This window comes from Lissotriton vulgaris, chromosome 2_1, assembly GCF_964263255.1.
Source record: "Lissotriton vulgaris chromosome 2_1, aLisVul1.2, whole genome shotgun sequence".
NCBI classification, from domain to species: domain Eukaryota; kingdom Metazoa; phylum Chordata; class Amphibia; order Caudata; family Salamandridae; genus Lissotriton; species Lissotriton vulgaris.
In genome coordinates, this window is record NC_141687.1 from 1,162,320,176 (window position 1) to 1,162,344,947 (window position 24,772).

The window sequence follows — 24,772 nt, forward strand, 5'->3', positions numbered from 1 at the left end:
TTCACTGTATTACTGTATGTGTTCACAAATGCTTTACACACTGCCCGTGAGATAAGCCTTTCTGCTTGTGCCAAGCTACCACAGGGTTGAGCAGGGGTTATTTTAGGAGTGTGCCCCCTTACCCTGACTAGAAGAAAGGGTCCCTATTATGACAAAGGTTCAAACCATTGCCAACTAGAGACCCCCAATTCTAACAATTCCTCAAAACAACTCTAACAGTGCAGACTTCAACAGTTTCTGTTCTGTTTCTCTTCTTTTTCAAGATGCCAAGAACCTTCCTCTAAAGTTCCAGAGAGAAGGCAGCTGATGAGCAAGGATTCCGTGGGTAGAGAAGGCTCCAATGAAGGAACTCTAAATGACACTACCTCGGGCAGCGTAGAACGCCGTCCCAGTGAGAATGAACAGAACTAAATAACAGGACGATAAAGAACTATGGAATCAGCAGCCAATCTACCTCAGGGAGCTGCGGAGCAAAAGGAACTTTGTTGTCGCACACCCACTATGCAAGTAAGGGGGGGAGGGGGCAGGGAGGGGAGGGGGGCGAGGAGGGGGGAGGGGGTGCGGGGTACACACACATGGGCTGAGACCATTTTCTTTTCTTTTCCTATCTTTCTACACCCTTATTCTTTTCCTAGAGAGAGCAGACAGGGAACCAAAACACATAACTAAGATAAGTAGGAGCCCAACCGGAAGCCAGCCAGGCAATAACGGAAAATGACACACAACACGAGCCACAATTTCAAAACGGACATTAGAGTAGTATCAATGAATGTGGAGGGCCTCAACCACCCAGTTAAAAGGAGGAAAGTCCTAGAACACCTGTCCAAACTTAAAAGGGATATTTATGTCCTGCAGGAGACTAGGCAAGGTGAAGAGGACATAGACCGCCTAAAGGCAAGATGGATAGGTCACGTAATAGGGTCACCAGCAAAGAACAAAAAAAACGGGGTCATTACAATACTCAGTAAAAAGTCAAAACTAACACCGGATAAAACAAAGAAAGACATAGAGGGGAGATTACTAATCACTAGCCTGCTCAGGGGTGGGGGAACCTATACATGTGGCAAACATCTATGGACCCAGCACGGAGGTGAGACATTCTGGGAGCAGACAGGCAAAGAACTAGAAGCACTACCTTTAGGAGAACTACAAATAGTAGCTGGCGACATGAACCAAGTACTGGACCCAGCCATAGACAGGCACCCACAAAGACAGAGCCTAAATACACAGAGGGGCAACCCACTACGGAACCTCTGCTCAAAACTCAGGCTAGCAGACCCATGGAGGCTACAAAACCCAGATGAGAGGGAATATACCTTTTACTCAAACCCACACAACTCTTACAGCAGGATCGACTATATACTAATTTCAGACACTCACACACATCTCATAGAGTACACGGAGATAGGCCCAAGAGCGATCTCAGACCACTCTCACATCTGCCTAACTCTAACAGGCAGACACAACGAGCACCCAACACGAGGATAGAGGTTTGACGATGACCTTCTCAAAAACACTAGCAGCAGTACTGAGATAGAACTAGCCCTTAAGGACTACCTCGCAAACAATGACAGAGCAGACATAGGAAAAGAGACATTATGGGACGCACTGAAAGCTACTGTAAGAGGGACCATAATCAGTATCAAAGGAAGACAGAGAAAGAAACAAAAGGATAACTGACCTAGAAAGCGAAATCAAAAGACTAGAAGCAGGTCACGTAGCCAACCTAGAGGACAGGAACACCCTCACAACCCTAACAAAGAAAAAGTACGAATTAAACAGGATCCTTAGTGAGAGAGCAGGAACCTGGATTAACAAGTATAGAGCAATAAACCTGTGCTCGGCTAACAGAGCAGGTAAAGCACTTGTGGCGTACCTCAAAGGCAAGCAGAGACAGCACACAATAGCAGCAATCAGGGACAGCACAAACAAATCACACACATTGAACAAAGGAATACTAGACACTTTCAGAGACTTTTACGCACAGCTTTACAAAAAAGACGAAACTCTAAGTGCAGATGGGGGGAAGGAGCTACTGGGGAACATCACAACTCCAAAACTGACAGAAACACAGAAGGAAATACTGGACTCAGAAATAACTGGAGATGAGATAGAGAGAGCGGTCAAAAGCCTGAAAGATAAAAAAGCCCCAGGGCCTGACGGGTTCACAGCCAAGTTCTACAAACACTACATCACAACACTCAGGCCAGCGATGACATCAGTTTTCGCGAGCTGTATACATAAAGGCCGCATGACGCCGTTGATGGCCGAAGCCAACATTATAGTGATCCCAAAGGAAGGCAAAGATACACAACATCCGAAAAACTACAGGCCAATCTCACTTATCAATGGTGACTATAAAATATACGCCAAGATCCTTGCTACCAGGCTCAACACATACCTCCCATCCCTCATACACTGCGCGCAAGTGGGATACCTGAAGAACAGGATGTCCCAAGACAATACAAGAGTGCTATGCCACGTAATCAACCACGCGACCAAAAGCAACAACGCAGCGGTCATGATCGCCCTTGATGCAGAAAAAGCATTTGACAGAGTGTCATGGCCTTACTTAGACCAATGTATGCAAAAATTCGGACTAGTCCAACACTATAGGAAGATGGTAATGGCACTGTACAATGAACCCAAAGCCCGAGTGGTAGTGAATGGAGGCACATCAGATCTACTAGACCTCAAAAGAGGGACGAGGCAGGGATGCCCTCTATCTCCGGGCCTCTTCCTACTAGCTATTGAACCCTTACTCAGCATGATACGTTCAAACCCAGACATCAGAGGCATACCTATAGAGGGAGAATCTTTCAAATTATCAGCATATGCGGACGATGTCCTCATTGTAACAGAGGACCCTGATAGATCTATTAAAGCACTAATGGACACCATCGATCAGTTTGCGCAGGTGTCAGGATACAAACTTAATAGAGAGAAATCTGAATGCAAACCACTGAACATACACACCAACAAGACTGTACTGGGGTCCTCAGGTCTAACTTGGCAGAAGAAAGCCATTAAGTACCTGGGCCTCCTTTTCGAGAGAGACTTGCGGACCACAGTAGACCAGAACGAACAAGCAACCTTACACAAAATAAAGGAGAAACTAGAGGGATGGTCACCAAGATTCACTACATGGCCGGGAAGGGTTGAGACCATCAAAATGATGGTCACCCCTATGGTCAACTACACGCTCAACATGCTACCACTAACCAACACACCTGACTTTCACAAAAAACTGGACAAACCACTGAACACATTTCTATGGAGAGGGTAGAAACCTAGAATCAGCCTTCAGAAACTCAGACTCCCCAAGGCACTAGGAGGTCTGAACATAACAAACTTTAAAACCTTTCAAACAGCATGCTTGGCAGCACAGGGTCTGCACTGGATATCACCAAAGAGCGATTACACCCCGGCCTGGCTCTCCCTAGAGCGGAGACTACTAGGGGGAATGGAACCCGTGGCACTACTCACAGCGACAAAACACCCCGCGATCAAACAGAACGCAATCCTTAGGAACACACGACTGGCCCTACTAAAATTAGACAAACTACTAGACACTAGCATCAGACAAACTCAGCTAGAGTCGCTCTGGCACAACCCTAGAATTAAGTATAGAGATAAATCACTGGATATGCACACTTGGTACCGGCACGGCATAACAACAGTGAGCCAGCTACAGGAGAAAGGGACTCAGACTGCGTTTGACAAACTCAGACAACAATACAATTTTGACACCATAGAGCTCTATAACTTCCTTAAAATAAGAGTGGCGATAGCCAAAGCCAACATAAACATGCTCACCCCATCAATAACACAATACGCTAACAGCCTGAACATCACAGGGCACCAGATAGCGCACATATACAGAGCCATGAGCCCCAAAACCTCCAAACTAAATAACAGAACTTTAAGCCAATGGGAAGCAGCGGCAGGGAGAGAGCTAAGCGAGAAGGAAAGGGCAGATTTATGGTCCTCCACATCAAGGAGGAAGGTGACAACGACCCTATAGATCAGACAAAATTCTGGCTAGTACACAGGGCCTACTGGACCCCAGCACGTCTAGCCACCATGGGTATCAGAGAGACCGACTCCTGCTGGAACTGCAACATGCAGAAGGGAGACCTGGCACACCTCCTCTTCCACTGCGCCAAAACAAAGAAGTTCTGGAACTCCATAAACACTCTAATCAATGACGTAACAGGAGCCACACTATCAATGGACTTTCACCACCTAATTCTGGGATACACCGACCCATCCATAACACCCGAAAATGACAGAGACCTGATTGACCTCCTGCTCACAGCGGCGGTCAAAACGGTGTTGAACAACTGGAAGGACACAGCAAAAGCCACCTTTAAAGCTTGGTTCAACTGGGTCATTTTCCTAAGGGGAGCCGACACCATAACAACCAACAGCCAAACAAACTCAGGGAAAAAGAGCGAGATATGGCTGTCACTAGACAACTACCTGTCCTCTCATAAGCCACCCTAAACGCCCAGACCAGACAATACTGCATAATCTACACACGCATCCTACTCAACAACATAATGCGCCTATTTCTCTCTCTTGCCTCTCTATACTCCTACACCTCTCTTCTTTTGTTCTTCTCTCTCCTCACACCACCAGGGGTGCGAAAAGATAACCAGACAGGTTGCAAGGGGGCACGGGGGAAAACTGGAAACGTGCAAGCCGGGCGAGAAGAAGATGAAGCAAACTGGAGAATGGACTGTCAAGAGCCAAACTAATATAAGCCAAACTAGACAATGCTTGACCCCCTCCGCCCCCCCCCCCCCCCATGTGCTTGTTCCCTATCTTTTTCCTTTCCTTTTCCCCATGTGATTCACCCTGTACCATGTAAATATGCTTTTTATTTTCAATAAAAAATTACTGAAAAAAAAAAAGAGAAGGCTCCAAGGGGCATATCAGCAAGGTCCGGCAATAATTTTCGCTCAGCGCTCTTAGCACGAGGATAATTATCGCCGGCTAACGCTGGATTGTATCGCTGAGATAGCGTGCTATCAGCAATGCTTTTCTCAAAAGCGATACAATTCCAAGAGCAAGCTGCCAAAAGTGCGATTATCGCTGGAAATCCAGCGATAATTGCACAACGTTTGGCGATAGCTTGATGATAGGGCAGGGCATACTTAGCCATTATATCCACCTTCATTAGATATAATGGCTAAGTCAGACTGAAAGCAGGCATAAGGAAAGTAGCTATAACCGAGGTTAGCGCTACTTTTCTTATCGCTATGCTGTTCAGCGTGCAGCTTGTTAATTGGAGAAATGTCGGTTAGCGACATTTCTCACGTTATTTAGGTGTGGAACGCCCACTTTGCATCTCATTAGAGATGCAAAGGGAGGCATAGGGAAAAAGGGTGCTAACATGCGATTATGCATGTTAGCCCCCTCTTGTTAATAGGGCAATAGCTTTATTTCTGCTTTTTTGGCTTTTAAAGCCACAAAAGCAGAGATAAAGCCCTTGTTAATATGCCCCCAAATCGTGAGTATCATTACATTAGCATACATGTGCTCCAACCCCTTTTCCTTTTTTTCTTTTCCTTTGTCAACACTGCTGTACACACAGTATGAAGATATGTCTGAAAGTCTGAAAGTGTGGAAACAGAAATCAGGGCCACCTGGGACAACAGCACAACCAGCACACAGAGAAAGGCGCTTGTAGGGTGCTTGCACATGCTGGGGCTCGCGCTGAATCTTACGCTAGTTCCCTCTGCTTGAAAAGGGCTCATGTCAGCTAACACGCACTGGAGATTGTAGAGAATCATGCAAATCTTACCAGCTTCACACAGTATACCGTGTACAGGAATAAAGATACTGGCAGTCAGCAATAATCACCTTCGGGGTGCCGATGCACAGTTTACACACTCACCATATTAGAATGGAAAGTGAGCTTCATTAGCAAATCGTTATATTCCTCGCAATCTAGGGGTGGAAATGTTGATGTGACCTGTCCTCTGCACAGGCATCCTATCCTTGTGGCCATGTAAAGATGAGTCATGGTTCATGCTAATCTTTCAAAAGTCATTTAATGCCATTGACATCTCCAGCTTCATCATCTACATCAGCCCTTCTTGTTCTGGTGTCAACCAACTTTTCTTCCACACTCCAGAGTTATGTCACCTTTGAATCACAGTTCCATCACTTGGACAGCACAACTCAGTTCCATAACTTTACAGAAACGAATCTGCAGTTCCCATTTGGTAAAATGAGGCTCTTGTTTTACCTCCCTGGAATTCACTGAAACTTCCCCATAGACCTGATTGAAAAAAAGGTGACAAATCAGTTCTGGGCCAATCCTCTATGTCATCTAATATTTGATTGCTGTTGAGAACTGTTCTAACTAGAACAGCTGATTTAGCACCCCGTATAATGATCGGCCCAGCTGAAAAGGCCTTGTTCAAAGATTTTCTTACATGATCAATTCACCTGGTCAAATGTGGAAAAAGTGGTAACAGACCGACTCACTTTCTTGACAAAAGTGTTATCAAACAACCTGCCATCCATGGCCAGGCCCCCGTCAGATGAGGCTAAGTCATTCCTGGTTCAGGATACAAAATAATCAAAATGGAGCAGTGCTTGTCTACTCATATAGTGGAATTAGCATTCCACAGCAATCATATAGCCCACACAGCACATCTAGCTGTTATGCATGCGTCCACTGTCGATCCACTTTCTCTGGTAAAACCTGTTAGATCCAGGAGTTTTTGCCACCACATTCGCCAGGTGCTAATCAGGTTTTTCTTATTGTCTCTGGAGAATGTGAACAGAAAAGTAGCCATAGTCGGATAAATTTCGGGCTTCAGGACATTCTTTCTATCAGGTGACTTTGTGCGCACTCCACCCATAGGAATTTGTGGACTTCCTTCTCAATGTGACATATTAGCATCATTTGAATATAAGTTGTGAATTTAATAGAAGGCCACCAAGCTTGTAATCTTGGATGAACAATATTATTGGGAAAACTATCTCTCCAACAAGCTCTTTAGAGTCTTCAAATCTGCGATGCATTTGTCCTCAAAGTCATCTTGATCATCATCTCTTTTTCTTTTCCCAGGCAAGTGTGCCAGAATCTGTGGCCATTATCCGGTGAATCCCTGGATGACTTCTAATGGATTGCCAGGAAATTTGTGTAAACGCATGTAACCTCTTCTTCACTCCTGATAAGGTTCACCAGTTCAAAGAAGTGATTCTTCCAGCATGGGATGAGGCTAATGAAAAATTGCCAATCAGAATCATCCAGAAAGTTCGGAAGCTTATCAGAAATGCAGAGGAGGTTATGTGCTTTTACACAAGTTTCCTAGATTTTACCGATAGGCCACTTTAAGCTTGTCAAATGGGTCATCATGTACCTCTCTATTAGTCTTCCCTTTGGCCTTCTGTCCTGGAGGACTACGAGAATACAGTCCCTAAAATAATCTGAAAAGGAAACGGAAAGGGCAGTAGGTTGGGATGGGTCTAAGTAATCAGATCAGGGGGATCTGATTACTCAGAAGCAAGAGCCCTCACACACTCGGATAGGTGTCCTGCTTCATCATCAGGCAACTCCTCATTGGACCGGCGCTGCAATGCCCAAAGGGTCCCTCAAGGGGGCTCTTAGCCAGAGATCTTTTAAAATAAGACACCATGATGAAATGTAAGTGGAGGTGATGTGTGTGTAGATTGACATAAGTGTGATTTAAAAATACCTAAGAAAGACCCTGAAAGTTTTACTACATGGGACCTCTTGTTATAAATAAACACATAGGGTGTCTTTGTTGTCTTTGTTAAACACAATGATCCAGTACAGCTCACAGGAAAATGAGAACATCGGTCAACATGTTTCGTGCCATTTAAAGTCCCTGCGGATCTGGGCATTTCGTCAGGATCATGTAACCTGATCTACCAATGTATACGATCTAAAATTTGACCTGCTGTAGAAAAAAGCCATGTAGAGAGTGAGACTTATAAACAAGGAGGGTAATCAGTAGGTCATAGCCCATTGTCACATAGCAATGCATTAGGCAATTGTGGCATGAGAGGTAGAGTTTACCCAATTTGAGTAAGTAAATGGCCCCTTAGAGGATGGCAGAGACCGGGGGCTATTTACTTATTCAATTTGGGTAAGCTCTATCGCTCATGCAGAATTTTATTGCATTTAGCATCTCAGATTAGCTACAAAAGTGGTTATCCACACTCATTTATGTGGATGTTGGGGCTTATATGTGTGTCTTCTTTATACTTCACGCGTATCACCTGCTTGTTGACTTTTCTGTGTGTTTGTTCTTATATGTATTTGCTTGCTCACTGACAGACGTGATCCTGCCTACGGCAGAGATTGTTTTCTACAATTGACTAATGCATTGCTATGTGACAATGGGGTATGACCTACTGAATACCCTTCTTGTTTTTAATTCTCTCTATATATGTCCGTTTTCCATTGCAGGTCGGATTTTAGATATCATAAGGTATAACCTACACTTTGAGAGTGACTTTTGAGATTGGGTATTGCAGCTAATTTAATAATATCAATCATTGGTAGATTAGGTTACATGGTCCTGGCGAAGTTCCCACAACTGCAGGGTCTTTAAATGGCACAAAACATGTTGACTGGCATTCTCATTTTCCCTTGAGCTGTACCAGATCATTGTCTCCAACACACCCACCCTTTGTTTTTATTTATAACAAGAGGTCCCATATATTAAACTTTCAGGGTCTCTCTAGTTATATTTATACTAAACGTACACCAATCTACACACACAGCATCTCCTCTTACACTTCATCACTGTATCTCATTTTAAAAAATCCTCCGGCGAAGAGCCCCCTCGATGGGCCCATTGGGCATTGCAGTGCCGGCCCAACGGGGAGCAGCCCGACAAAGAAGCATGACACCATTCTGGGTTTGCAAGGGCTCTTGCTTCTGAGAAATCAGATTCCCCCGAACTGCTTGCTCAGACCCCTCCTGACCTTTAGCCTTTTCTGATTCTTGTAGGAACTGCATACTCAACTTGTATACATATACATTTATGGAGCTTGTATGCTGGACCTAGACGTGCTCCCAGTCACCCCATTATTGTGTTCTGGGTCTGTCTTGGTAGTCATGATGTCCTTTCTTCTTGGAGTTCTTATTGGGAACCTTAGAAGGTAAAATCACAGACAGGTTTTTAAGGCGGGTTTTGTTGGGCTGTAAAACTGTTGGTTTTTTTGCACAGCAAATGTAATGATGTGGGACAGATTGTCTCCAAGTGTGCATGTAGCACCTAGGGCCTTTTGAGATGGAACTACTTACAGTCTAACAGCTATTCTGTACATTACTTGGGAGATAACAGATAAATCTGGATAATTCCTGGCAGCATGGGTTTATATTGGATTTGTTTTCTTAAATGAAAATAATCACTTCAGTGTTCAAATGGGGGGTTCAAAGTAGAACTTCCTGTCAAGAATGATTCGTCTCAGGTTTTGCCATCTGTGGACAAAAAGCCTCAAAAATGGAATTCTGGGATCAGTGTCAATGGTCCTGCCTATCACCTCTAAGAGGGTCGAGTGTATTTGGAACCAATATCTCTGTATAATGGGACATGTTCACACTTTATGGAACTATGGAAAAAGGTTCCTGGTTCCCTTTTACATCTAAGGCACTTGGTCGTGAGACACCCACTTCATTTTACTGATCCTCGATGGGCTATAGTAGACCGCATGTAAGTCCCTCAGTTGAATTAGGTGAAGTTTAGTGTAAACTGCCAGTGTCCTTGAGACCATCCTTGCTTCTGTTCAAACAGCCTCGTCCAAAGGCCCAACATCTTGCACCCACCTATCCTGAGGTGCCACCGTGGTTTCAGAGGTGTTAATTACCAACAGTCAGTAAAGTCTTGAGCTAACTTTAGCACAGAAGGTGGATAGTGTGACCTGTCTAAGGGGTTATACAGGAGTATCAGTAGAGCATCTTTGTGTTTCAAGTGCGTGTCCTGATTATAGATAACATTTTGTGTGGTGCATACTGTAGGTATCTACCAGGTATGAGAATGGGCAAACGTGACACCCATCCCAAATATCTTTCAGTCTGAACATTCCAATTAGGGTTCCAAGGTTTGTAGCCTTTTAGCTTAATGGTGTGTTACATCCAAGAATCCTTCAAGAGTGGTGTTTCTGTTGTCAGGACCCATCCCAATGGATCCACCTCAGGGATCGATCCCAACACGCCAATGTTTTTTGCAACGGTCGGGGGAAGAATGGAGCATGTGTGTGGATCATACAGCAGAACAACACGCCCTGGTATTGAGTGCATTGTAATTCTCCCGCAACTCATTGATGTCATTTACAAGGATGGGGTTGGTACGAAGTAGATAATAGCAAGACCAACAAACCATCAGGCTACAAGTTGGAATAAGGAAGTCTATCTGATTCCTCACTGAGACGGTCAGACAGGAAACTGACAATATACTACAAAGAGTAGTTCGGACTGCCATTTCAAAGCAGTAGAGGTTTTTCCTTCTTTGACGTCTCTACCCTTTATTCTAACCTCACTTTACAAATTCCTTAGTGATATTTAATTTATTTCATTTGGTTACATAAAGTGTGAGAAACCCAGAAAGTCTACATAGGTAGAAATTCATACCTACATGTCAAGTTACAAACCAAGTCCTACCTAGTAGTTGGGGAAAGTATCCAACAACTAAAGAATAGGAAAGTGAGAACAAAAGAGGTACGAAGGAAGAAATAAAGCAAAGAGACGTGAGAGGAACACTTACCTGTGTTATAATTCTCTTTTCCAGGGTATTCCTGTCGGGGAGCCAGCCATACCTGGATGGAAACAGGAAGAAGAATATTCAAGGAAGCCTTAAATCAAGAGACTTGTGAAGATACAAGTTGCTAAATGGATAAGTAAATATATTTTTTTCCCTCTTGGTTCACAGTAAAGGTCTGAATAACTGAAACCTGTTAAATACAGGAGACGTTCATCACTAGGCGGAGTCTGTGTTTTGCTCAAGGTGAACTGAACCCATAGTGCTAGGACCAGCACTAGTTAAGGAGAAGGCAACAAGAGGTTGAATGTTAATGAATTGAGTACCCGAGCAATTGGCAGACACAAAATCAATAGGTTACCCTTCGTAATAGCTGAATGAACTTTAATGAGCTCTTGTCAAACAAGGATAGGAGATAGCAAGCCCCGGATGCCAGGTGACAGGATCCAGCCGAGGAGGAAAATGCGCGGCAAGACATACAAGGAGGAAAAACAACAGTACAAGAGGACTAAAGAATTGACCAAAAGATAACCCTAACCACAGGGGAACTGATAAGAGACAATATAACATAGGTACAAGGACGAGAGTGAACACTAGTGAAAATGGGTTGTCAGGCACCTGCTCCACACTGAAATGGGTGTAAATAATGCCTCTGCCATCAAAACCACAGAAGTGACTCAGGCTACCCAGATAGTGAGAATGTATAAAGGAACCCTTTTGTTTACCCTAGTGTTTGTATAAAACCTTTTTCCAAAGCCCTATTCTGTAGATTGCATAGGTTTTCCTGACCCTACGGGTGACCCTACGGGTGACTCAGTGCATAATAGCCTGTGAAGTTCTAACAGCAGCTATTAGCCTGAATACGGTCCTAATTACGAAAGACGTTGATGCCGCGTTCGGGTGAACACCGCAATGCCTGCAGTGTTCAGACTGGTGCATTACGAGTGGACCACCATGGCGGCGGTCCGATGTCGGTGGTCTCTTGGCGGCAGCATGGCTCAGTCATTAGGAAGGGCCGCAGCAGATGCCGCCGCGGTGCAGCGCCTTCTGTACGTCTGTGCAATGTGTACAATATACAATGTCATTCATGGCACACAGTGCACGCATGAAGGTGCATGGAGAGAGGGGACTCAACATCCTCCCCCATGCACTTCCCCCCTGGGGCTTAATCACCTGGGGGCCCTGTTTGGGGTCACCTCCTTCCCTTTCTGCCATCCTTTTCAAGGTGGGATTCTGGCATGAAAAGACTGCACAAAAGAGAAGCCATTCAATGCCGACTTTTCCTACGCAGCTCCGTTGGGTTCCACGATCCTGGTGGTGTCTGCGGTGTTGTTGCGGGCTGGTGGCAGTCCGGCCAAACTTGTAATCCAGTGGTCGGATTGCCTAGGTTGCGGCGGTTGGACTGCCACCACGGGTACGGCGGTCTAGGACCGCCATACTCGTAATAAGGCCCTAAGTATAAAATGTATTTTACAAGTTCTTCGACCAACTATCCCAACCCTAGAGTGACATCAACCTTTGTAAATTAAATAAAATCAATGTAATTGTTTTTTTATTTAATGTAAAGAACCTATTTCTCATCCCAAGTTAAATGTAATTACTTACTTTTGAGTAACCATTGCACCAAACATAACATTTCAGTATTTTAAATTAAGCGGGCGATTTTGATGCGCCCCGTAAAGGCTCTGACCTGTAGTCGGAGCTTTCAGGGCCGCATCGTAATGGGTTGCGCGGTTTACTTTCAGACCTCCTCATTATGATGGAAGCAGTGGGAATGTAAACCGCTGATCATTCCGGCTGGCTTCCAATGGACTCGGAGAGCCTGTCGGCCATTTGGAAGCTGGCAGTAATCTCTAGGGCGGGCTTTTTCGCCCTTGAGATTACGATGCATGATTTCCAACATGGTTCCCATGCCGACCTGTCCAACATGGAAGCCATGTCGGAAAGCGTGTTTGGGGCCCCAGGCAGGGGCCCCTTTGGTGCACAGCCTCCGGTTGGAGGCTGAGGGGGCCCCTATGGAGCCCCCTGTTGATCCCTGCACCTTGTGGCAGGCACATTGCAGTGCCTGCCAAAGGGTGTAGGGATGAACAGCACATCCGTTTCCTCAATGGGAGCTTGTGTTGTGGCCGTTTTCTGGCCGTAGCACAAACTCCCATTGAGAAAAGGCAGCATGCGACCGAATAGTGCTCGGTCGCTTTGTAATGGGCCGGTAGGGAACGCCGACCAGGTTTCGAGCGGTACCAAGACCGAGTCAGTGTCGGGTGAAGCAATTCCGCCGGACATCAAAATCAGCCCCTAATTATCCTTATATCTAACCTAATGCTACCCTAGCCCTCATTTTTTTATTTTAATTGAATTACAAAGTAATTTCAATGCTAACCTAATGCCAAGGCTAAACCCTAAATAATCTCAATTAAGGTACAATAGTAACTCTGGCCCTTAATTATTTTAAATAAGTAACCTGTTAATTCATTGGAATATTTTACCTGAGCCCATAATTTATATCAGGTATATCACAGTAAACAAGACAGCCCCATTACAAGGTGGGTGGTCGGACTGCAACTGCAAAGCTGCAGCCGCCAGGGAACCCGTCCTGGCAGTGGCGTGGTTGTCAGGGCCTCAATAATATTCTGGTGGTGCAGCTGCGGCACCTCCGTGTATATTACGAGTTTCAGGCCTGCCAGTGGTGTCATGGAAGTCTTTCCTCCATGAAAAGGCGTGTGGTCCTGAAACAAAGGGGCTCTACAGGGCTCCCTGTTGCCCATGTGCATGGAGATGCATGCAGGGGGGACCAACATGTGCCCCCCGCATACACCAAGGTTCCTGCACAGCATGGGCTTTACAGTTCATGCCATGCAGGAACTGTTTTTGACATTCCCATTGCGGTGTCCATTTTCAGATGCACTGCTGTGGGACCGCCAAAAACAGCCCACCAGACACATGGAAACTCGTTTTATAGCGGGCAGTACGAGCACAGGTTTGGTGGTGCAGGAGCAGGCTGCCGGCATGGAGGTCTGCTCCCGCTCACCAAATTCAAAATCAGGCCCTCATTCATTACTGGAGTCCACCTTTGCGGCCCCCACACCTAGGGGCGGACGCCCTTAGCAGCATCACAGACGTGGAACCCGACCGCCCCCTCAGGTTAACCCCGAGGGAATCCAGGTGATCGTGATGTCATCACTACAGGAGGACCCGCGTCGGCCAGCAATATAAGTGGGGGAACAAGAAGGTTCTCCCTCTTTCGTCCCTTCCAGCTCCTGCAATTCGGTGGTCGTGGTGCAACAAAAACCCACCCCCCCAAACCTAGGCGGTGTCCCTCGCAGCTAAGTAGCGGTCGATACTGAGATGTGGACTTAGGTGGACTAACTGAATCCAGGATGGGGAAGCTTTATATGGGCTCTAGGCCGGCAGGATGAGGGACCGACCTGCTGGTGGTCCTGGACTCTCCTGTGATCAGCCCCCCCCGGGGGGCCAGTGCGTTATGCGGCGCCCTGGTATGATGATTACCTCCGGGATGGAGGGATTGGATTTGGGTGTAAGTTGGGGCCGACTGGCACAATGGGGCTCTGGGGATTGAGCCCACGGCAACATACCCAGTTGTACTATAATGGTATGGCATATCCTGAGACGTAAATGCAGTCCTTATGTTATCTTATGGACAATTTTGGTCGACACTTTCTTCTTGCCTTTATCTAACACCTAGTTAATTTGCATGAATATACTGTGTACCGCTGAATAAAGTGTAATATGGAGTGTGAGAAAACTTATTGGAGTAACTTTTGAGAGGATTTTACTTGGAAAAGGGGGAATAGCATGTGTATACCTGCCAAGGGTTCCAGAGACCTGCAACGAACAACAACAATCCATGAGTACTAGTGAACACTAATGAAGAACCCACAGTGCAAAATACAGTACCGGTAAAAAACAAAATGGCGGCAAAATTAAAATGAACCAAAGACTTTTTTACCTTAGAAGAAACAATTATTTTTAAAATATTACAGTAAAAATGTATATAGAATTAAGTTTATGTTGTATAAGTGAATTGTATGTTACAAAAAGTACCAATATGTGAAATATTTGGTCAAATTGTGTGTCCGAAATATTAATAGTAAATATTGATAAATAAATTGAATATAATTTATTTAATGTATTAACATATGGAATATGTATATTTCATGAATATTTTAAAACATTTATAATAAATATTACAATTTAAAATTTACAAAAATGAATGTATTACAATATATTTTATGAAGGTTTAAAATATATTTTTAATTTCTTGTGAAGGAAATAGAAGCTGACTTTCAAACCCCAATATTTTATTAAATAAAAAAAGTAAAGCACGTCTCTTCTATTAATAGTTAAAATAGTACTATACAAAAAGAAATGATTTAAAACATATAATAATAAAACTTGTAAGAATGTAACTTGTAAAAAAAAAGAAAAAGTTGGAAAGTATTCAAACAATTATTAGAAATAGAGAGTAACCAAATTGTGAATATATCAGGCTCCAGTAAGGTAAGATTAACGTTTCCCACTACAACCTTAGCCACTTTGGGTGAAGGTTTTGGGCTCTAAAGAGGTCAGATAGAGTATTTCCACTCAAAACATAGCCACATTGGGGAAAGTGTTGCACTCAAAACTGGTCAGATGTGCTATTCCCATTCAAAACATTAGCACTCAGGGGTAAGTGTTGAACTCTAAATATTCCAGTTTCTATTTCCACTCCAAAATTAAACCCATTGGTGAAACTGTGAGGAAACTGGTGGACTCCAAAGAAGCCAAATCTACTTCTCCCAATCCAAATCTAGCCACTTTAGGGAGAGTGCTGGACGCTAAAAGAATCTGAGTTACTACTCTTGCTCCAACCGTAGCCACTTTGCAGAAAGTGCTAAACAACAAAAGGGTCCGATTTTCTATTCCCACTATAAAATTAGGCACAAGAGGAAAAGTGCAAAACTCTAAACTATCATAAGAAGTATTTCAATATAATTTAAATGATTCAAAATGAATGAAAAAAACATGATTCTAACATTAATTTACATTTAAATTAAATTACACATAACAAATATTTAAAAAATAGATATTATAAGCAATCATGCATTTATTATGTAGCAAAAACAGATTAATAAATACAATTTAAAAAGCCATATAAAATCCTATACTACTATTCACCTACAACTATTGCAAAACACACAAGAAATCATATTGATAACAAAACATCACAAATACCATAATTAAAAATTATTAAAAACAATTAATTTCACAAATTGAAAAATATGATAAAGAAATATACATGAAATACTTAAACAATAACATTATTTGCATATTTTTAAATCATTAAAACAATCAATTAACATTTCATAATAAAAGTATATTTATATAGGGCTTCAGGGCCTGAAACGCGTTGTGTGTTTGGGTCGTTAAATAAAAAGAATATTTCTTGCCCAGAAACTGTGTGGTCTGTGTCTCTTTCCTTGCCAAACCGCCGTCGGTGGGATTTTGGAAGTGGTTCGAGTGTCCAGGATATATATATATATATATATATATATATATATATATATATATATATATATATATATATATATATATATATATATATATATATATATATTCTGGTGATCCTACTAAGTTGTCCTTCCACTACCTCTTTACACGAAACTGCAGCCTGCATCCCTTGGTCTTTTTGTTGCTAATTGGCTACCTGTTGTTGGACACGATTCCCTAAATTCTCTCATCACAAGGCCTGGGGCCACCTGGTTCGACCATGGGCCGCACAGAGAAATCGCAATCCAAATTGCAATTTGAACCACATAAAACCCCCAGACATTAAGACCCTGAGAAAACTGCTTCTGCTTCTGAGTCTGGTTCTGAAATGGGTAATACCGCCACCGACTCCGACCTAAAGCAAATTCTCCAGGCCATGCAACTCAGCCTTACAAAAATAGACGATAAGATAGATGCTCTTTCCTTCAGAATGGACAGGATGTCAGAGAGGCTTGACAAACAGGCTGCTAGATTAGACACTGTTGAGCAGAGGGAACTCCATTGCAAAGCTGGAAAGGCTACTGCACTCTGTGCAGGCTAAAGCAGAGGACTTGGAAGCGCATTCGAGAAGGAACAATCTGCGCATTGTTTTAAAAAATATATTTTTATTTGCATTTTTAACCAAGATATACACAGCTGGCACGTCACAAGCGATTAACGATACACCTCTGCGCTCCCCCGACACCCCACCCACCCTCCATAATGACAATACCATAATCATCAGCATAGCAAGATCCAACACCTGCCTACAGTACATATGTTTGCATAGTCCATTGAACAGCCAGCAGCCCCCTTCGAGTCTGGGTCCCCCGGGCCACCCCTCAACACCCCGGAACACAGCCCTATTCAGCATGACCCTGAGCACATTAATCAGAACCCAGCCCCCATCAAGGCCATGATACCTTCTCCACTTTCCCCATACTCTTCGGAGTTTTCGGGGACAGCTTCTAGCCTTATAGGGGACCCTTTCCGCCGCCATGTACAGATCCATACCTCATCCCCATTCCTCCACCCGGGGCGGTGACAGCGCTCCCCACCCCCTCGCTACGTCCCTCTTCGCCACCACCAGTGCTAGCGTAGTGAAGATCAGTTGTGGGCGGCTCAAATCTACATCGTTGGTTATTCCTAGCAAGACAAACTTAGGTTCCATAGTAAGCTCTATCTCCAACACATCACTCAACTCTCCTAGTATCTGTGTCCAGTAAGTGCAGATAATAGGGCATTTCCATATGATATGATAAAAGTCCACCTGCGGGTGTCTACATCTAAGGTAACAAGAGTCACTGGCTCGCCCCATGCGGTGTAGCCTGACCCTATCATCATAAGCCCTGTGTAGAATCTTGTATTGGATGAGTCGTAGCTGTGATTTTATCGCAACCTCCCTGTGGTGCATTAGGGCTGCTTCCCAGTCTACTGTGTCCATCTCGCCCATGTCCTGTTTCCAGGTTTCCCTCAGTTTCACCAGCCCATCCGGTGCGTTATTCAGGGTCTTGTACATCAGGGATACCAGCTTGTTAAGTACCTGTTCCTGGAACAGATGCCCCTCTAGAGAGATCTCTGAAGATCTGGCCAACTACAGGCCTATTTCACTATTACCAACTATCAGCAAAATAGCCAAAAAATATGTGAATCGGGTCCTTTCTTCCTTCATTGAATCCACGGAAGGACTGCACCCCACCCAGACCGGGTTTAGAGCAAAACAGGGAACGGAGACAGCCCTGGTAGCGGTAGTGGAGGCAGTCAGAGGTATAGTGGATGCAGGAGGCTGTGCTGCGGTGGTCCTGCTGGACCTCAGCGCAGCCTTCGATACAGTAAACCACTCTCTTCTGCTGCATCGGCTGCATCTTACAGGAGTCTCTGGACTGGCCATTAAATGGCTCCAGTCTTTCTTGTCCGACAGAAGCTTCTCTGTCTTTGAGGGAGAGGTGTCATCCAGCCAGCTGCAACTGAATCACGGCGTTCCCCAGGGCTCCTCCCTCAGCCCTACTCTGTTTAATATCTATATGAGACCTTTGGCTGAGGTGGTGCTTCCCTGGGGAATCCAACTAGTTACCTACGCCGATGACACGCAGCTGGTGGTTTCCTTGGTGAGGAACGATGTTTCAAACCCGGGGATCAACAATCTGACCCCATGTCTCACCAAGGTTTTGGAGTGGATGACCTCCTCCTTCTTAAAGTTAAATGGGGCCAAAACAGACCTCATGCTCCTAGGTTACAAGGCCCCAATTAACCTTGATCCTTGGTGGCCTCATTGCCTAGGACCTCCCCCAGTACCCAAGACTCATATAAAGAGCCTAGGGATCTGGCTAGACTCCTCGTTAGGATTTCAATACCAAGCAAAAAAGGTAGCCGGAACCTGCTATGGGCTGCTGAGAGTCTTAAAAAAAGTGCTAGACCTTCTGCCATTTGAAGCCAGAAGATTGCTAGTCCAGTCATTGATTATGTCACGGCTGGACTATGCAAATGCTGTCTACATGGGGGCCCCGGTCGGCACCATAAAAATTTTGCAATCGGTACAAAATTGTGCTGCCCGACTACTCATGAAAGTCCCGAAAAGATGTTCAGCAAAAGTCGCACTTCAATCTTTGCACTGGCTATCCATCAAGGGAAGGATAACTTTTAAGACCATGTGCATGGCGCATAAATCCATCCATGGGGCTGGCCCGCCTATCCTGGATCCCCTTTTTCGCCGCCACCAATCAGTGAGAGCTCTGAGATCTAACCAGCGGAATTTGCTGGTAGTTCCCAGGATGAAGCTGGCCCGGATGGGTGGCCGTCGACTCTCGGTGCATGCAGCTAAAGAATGGAACGCACTCCCAGATGCCATTAGGCATGAGTCAAACCACCTTGCTTTCAGGAAGCGCTTAAAGACGCACCTCTTCCAATAGTGTCTTTACTTTCCTTTGTCTTACAGCGCTGGGATGCTCAAGAGTAGCCATGCGCTATAAAAGAATGTATTCATTCATTCATTCATTCATTCTAACGGGGCACACTCCGGCAAGGGAGAGGAGAGCACTGGTTCAGCCCCCAGTGCATGGCGCAATTGCGCATATTTATTTATTTTATTTATTTTTATTTTTTGAGTTTTCTATAGCGCGAACTTGAACCGATTAGGTTATCAGAGCGCTTTACATAGCACAAGTTTCGTTACATGTTAACACAGCAGTTTACATAGAATCAGTTACGTTGCTCATTCCAGTAACTTGAACCGAATAGGTTATCAAAGCGCTTTAAATAAGACAGCATTCGATGTCCAGTGCCCTCCTCCGCCGTGTAGCGGGGGACCACTTCAAGCCCTCCGAAGTCGTCGAGCTGTCGGGACTAGGCTCCTGGAATGTCCAGTGCCCTCCTCCACCGTGTAGCGGGGGACCTCTTCCAGCCCTTCGAAATCGTCGACCTGTCGGGACTGGAGGTTCTTCTTCCTGTGGAAGACTATGGACTTTGCCTTCACTTTCCTGTCTTTGATATCCACTTTGTTGCCACACAGCACGATGGGGATGTTTTCGCACACTCGCACCAAGTCCCGATGCCAATTAGGAACATTTTTGTATGTGACTCTTGATGTGACGTCAAACATGATAATGGCACACTGGGCTTGGATATAGTAGCCATCTCGAAGGCCGCCAAACTTCTCCTGGCCGGCGGTGTCCCAGACGTTGAACTTGATGGGGCCTCGGTTCGTGTGGAAGACGAGAGGGTGGACCTCGACTCCGAGCGTGGCCACATACTTCTTCTCGAACTCCCCGGTCAAGTGGCGCTTGACGAAGGTGGTCACCGGGAAGCAAACTGAAGGCCTCGGAAACTCGACACTGGACTGGACTGGACTGCTACGGCGTCTGGCTGCTACGCATGCGCTTCGGAACAGGTGGGCCTCCGGATACCTCGGACCTTGCTCTCTCGGCTTGGGCTCTGGTCGGGACTCTCCGCATTCCTCACCGCCTCGTCTGGATGTCAGTTCGCAGTCTCTGTCTCCTCCGTGGGCCTGAGGGAGTTAGCAGGAAAACCCGCGAGTGTGCACAGAAAGGGGTCCGTCACGGCTGTAGAAGGGGTCAGGGGCCTGCGTTACATCGCCGGCGCGTGGGGAAGGGGAGGGGTCCCTATTCGGGCGCCAGATTTATGTAGTAAATAAAATTCCCGGGACTATTTTTCTATACATTAAGTGACAATAAGGATAGCTCATAAAAGAAAAGGAGAGGCAGAGTCTGTGGTATCTGAGTCATACGGGCTTTAATTAAGATGACTCGAGTCACCGAGAATCGGGTTCCATCACCACTAAGGTTCAGGAAGGGATATCTAATGGTTTATTAACATCACACATTATATATAGTAAAACTGAACAGTTGCATTGAATACAGTAGGCGTAACAAGTGAAAAAAGAGAGAGATAAGAACACATGGGCGTAAAAGAAGGCGTGTACAGGGGCGTACACGGAGGTGTGTGCTGGAAGCGTCACAGAAGTGTCATAGGTGGGTGGATGCATAGAGAAATTCTGCAGGTTCAGCAGAAACCTTTTACCATGGATGCGTGCGCAGCTGAACGTGACGTATATGGACGTGTAACTGGGGAGAGCTGGGGGACTTGACTTTAGCACTAGTAGAGGAGTCTGGTGTCTGGGATGTCAGAACGACCTGCACCTATAGCATATCTGATATCTTGTGTTTGGAGGATGTGTTGTCTGAAGTAAAAGGTCTCTCGGGCAGAGGCCGTTCATCACTGAATGCTAGTGGGTGCATACGTGTCTTCGTGCAATGCGCGGGGCCATGGGCCTACTATGGCAACGGGTGCAGTAAATTACTTGTAAGGAGACAGGAAGGCCGGGCCCTTTGCTCTGTAAGCTAGAATATGTTTACCTATTTTACTAGACTGGAATGTGTTTTTGCGGAGGCTGAGCAGATAACTGTAGGCAAAATACCGTCTTGGCAGGCAGGCCAGGCCGAGCCGGGCACCGCTTCGCTGGGCAGGAAGTAAGGTAGAGGTCAGGGATGCATACCTAAACTGCAGCTGTCTGAGACAGAAGAGGCTCGGAGCCTGAATTAAGGGTCTGGCTCGATTGAGCCACAAAAAACGTGTGTTTCGCGTTATTTAAAAGTGCACCATGTAAATGCATTGGAAATGTAGGAAACGTAGTTAAGGAACTGTGTGGGATGGAGGCCATATTCCGTCGCCAGGGTTTTTTAGGATTTAAGTTCCCCTCTTGCTATTCCAATATATTCCCACCCCTTGAACCCTCTGAGTTTGTGGGGCTCCCTCAGCCAGGAACAGGACCATATCGGCATCTGTTTTGTAGGTTTATGCGCCCATCCCATCATCTTCGTTGCCCTATCCCAGACCTCTATGTTTATTTGTATGGCCGGGAGTAATCGTCTCCTTCCAGTGCCCCCATATAAATAGTGCAAAGTAGTATGTCGTGCCTTGGTGTCCCTTTCCAAGCGGTATATAGGGTCATTGAGCCAGTCATTGATCGGCGCCAGATGCTCAGCCCAGTGGTAAGCCTCTATATCTGGTAGAGAGATCCCTCCATTATACTAGTTCCTCTGGCAATCTGAATATAGTTGGCATTGCTGAATCTTACAACATTTCTAATATGGAACTCTTTGTGAAACAATTTCTGGTCACGCTCCTGGGCAAAGATACCTTCTCCAATATGGTCATCATCGAGCATGCCCCTAGGTCTCTTGCTCTAAGGCCCGTCCCCGGGGCAGCTCCTTGCCCTATTATTGTCCGGGTCCTCAATTATAGAGACAAGGACGCTGCTTTAAAGAAAGCCAGGGAACTGCGATCTCTGAGATACGAGGGCTCAGACATATCTCTTTTCCCAGATTTCACGCAGGCTGTTCAGGATGCACTGCACCAATTTGTTCCTTTTAAGCGTAAGCTACGCGACCTATATCTGGAATATAATATGATCTATCCAGCCAAGCTAAGGGTGCACGCTGATGGAAAATTTCACATATTTAACGATTCCAAACAGGTTTTAAATTTCTTGAAAAGAAGGGAGAGGGACAGCAGTGGCGGGGGTTCTCCAAATACTTGCCACTCTTTGGCCGACTATATTCGTGACAGGAAGGAACAGTAATTCTTCCTTATTATGTTTCTGCTTTGTATGAAAACTTGGGTGTGTCCTCTCTCGGGTTGGGGTGGGAAGGTTGTTTAATGATGGTATCCTATGAGGAGGCGTGGGGTCCTCATTTTCACTATGTTGAATATTATGCTTGACAGAGCTGATCAGTATTGGAGGAGCATATTGTTGTTTAGGCTCTGATTCCTATTACTTGATGTGTCACAGGCAACATCTGCCCCAATGTGTATTCCACCATCGACATCTGGGCTTGATTTCATTAGGGAATGTTAATTTTGTTGTTTCTTTTTGCATGTACTTGTGGTGGGGGGTATGCTGACCCCAACTATGCCTAGTTGGGGTCAGCATAGCGTGGGTGGGAGGGGTTGAGGCTCAGTGCATTAAAGGCAATTTACTGTTTCTTTATCTTAGCTATGCTCTTTGCAATGAGGTATGACGCTGGGATTGATCCTGTAATGTACACTGTATTCGAATACCACATATGACATCAAAGGCAATTACATTTTGGACATGGAATGTCCGGGGCCTTAATGATCATCGTAAGCTGAGAGAGGTTGTTGCAATGCTTAAACGACACCACGTAGATAAAGCAATGATACAAGAAACTCACCTTGCCCCCACAACAAGATGCTCTCAAAACTGTGCTTGCTAGGCCTTTTTTCAGCACCTGGTTTCACTTTGCATGCTAGGGGACCCTCATTTGGGTCACCCCTAGATCTGGTTTGTCCTTGCATGAAGAAGAGGTCGAGGCTTCAGTGCTCGGTTAGTGAATATTTATGGTCCCAATTACGACAAAACTCTGTTTTTTCAGATCCTGACAGTGTGCTTGCTTAACACTAACGACTTACCGCATTTGTGGGGAGGCTATTTTAATTGTATACTTGACCTCAATAAAGATAGATCACGTGGCCCACCAATGAAGCCTCCTGCCGCAGCCATCGGCATATCGGAGCTCATGGAGCAGCTGGGGCTTGCGGACATTTGGAGTCAGCGTCTGGCGACCAAAACAGGGTTTACTCACTACTCCGCCCGCATGACACTCATACAAGGATCGATTACTTGTTGGTTTCCAGAAGTCTGGTCCCGTATGTTTCGAATTGTGAACCACTTCCCAGAACTTACTCTGACCACTCTCCAGTGCAGTTGATATTGATGGTTCCTACATTTAAACATGCCCCATTCACATGGAGATTCCCGCCATACTCCCTACTTGACCAGGTGTTCTGCTCAGAAATGGCTACAGCTATTGAGTTTTTTTTTAGCGAGAACATAGGCTCAGTACCTTCCTTCTCAACGGTTTGGGAAACATTTAAGTTCTTTATTCACGGGGAAACAATCGCAAAGCACGCCGAAGTTCTTAGGTCCATCCAGAACAGGCTCGCGAAACTAGAGGAAGATATCGCTGCCTTGGAACTAGAACATCAGCGGACGGGGCAGACTGAGACACTAAAAGATATTAAAGTACTGCTTGGGGAATTCCAGGATACAGCTAAGAGTGAGGTCAAGCACTTAGGCAAGTACACAGGCCCAGACTGGCCGTTGAGGGCACCGGGCAATTCCCCGGTGTGCTGCATGGTTGGGGGCCGGTTTTGGGCCCCTGGGGCCGTTTTTGTTACAGGGCCGTTATGCTGCAAAAACGGCCCTGTAACAAAAACGGCCGAAAACCGGCCCTGTCACAGAGCGCGGTCGCACCTCTTCCCCTCTCCCCTCTCCTTCCGGAGGTGGGAGGGGGGCCGGCCGAGCACTTTGCCAGGGCCGGTTCTGGTTCCCAGTCCGGCCCTGCAAGTACATCATAACTTGTGTCTACAGGTAGTGTGCACGCCACGGTGCACTCTTAGCAAAACTACAGCGCCCCAAGGGAAACTAATTCCATAGTTGAAATCAAAAGCAAAGATGGTAGTATTATATATGATTCACAAGGCATTGCGGATAGATTCAGCAGATATTATACTGAACTTTATAGGTCTCGAATCCCCCCTGATGTGATTGCCAAATTGTCCTGTACTTATTACCTAATGATGCTATTCTTATTGCTTTGTGTTATTAAAATCAATAAAGAAACGTTTCAAAATAAATAAATAAATATAAATTGTCCAATTCGCCAATAAATCTACATAATGACATAATATTAGTAAAATATCAATTAATACAACTATATTACACTATTAAAAATAGTGCATAATGCAAACATGAACATTCAAATAAAATACATATTACACCATTAAAACAGTATTAATTAAAACTATTACCAAGTTTACTAATTAACAATTTGGGAAATAAATAAAATTATATTCAATGGAAATTACCTCCCATCCTTCTCCCTTATAAACCAAACAATGCATTAACAAATCAGAATAAAAACAATATAATAAAATACAAAATTATATAAAAACAT

General features: G+C 45.0%; 1 protein-coding gene across 1 annotated transcript; it reads right to left on the minus strand.

Moving 5' to 3' along the window:
• Positions 1-3,588: 3,588 nt before the first annotated feature.
• On the minus strand, positions 3,589-21,960 carry LOC147731738 (GTP-binding nuclear protein Ran-like). Its single transcript, XM_086954251.1, has 4 exons — positions 21,825-21,960; positions 19,654-20,084; positions 10,758-10,809; positions 3,589-3,614 (listed from the first exon to the last, which is right to left on the minus strand). Exons 1-4 carry the CDS (start codon positions 21,958-21,960, stop codon positions 3,589-3,591), a joined length of 645 nt encoding a protein of 214 aa, XP_086810377.1.
• Positions 21,961-24,772: the final 2,812 nt, after the last annotated feature.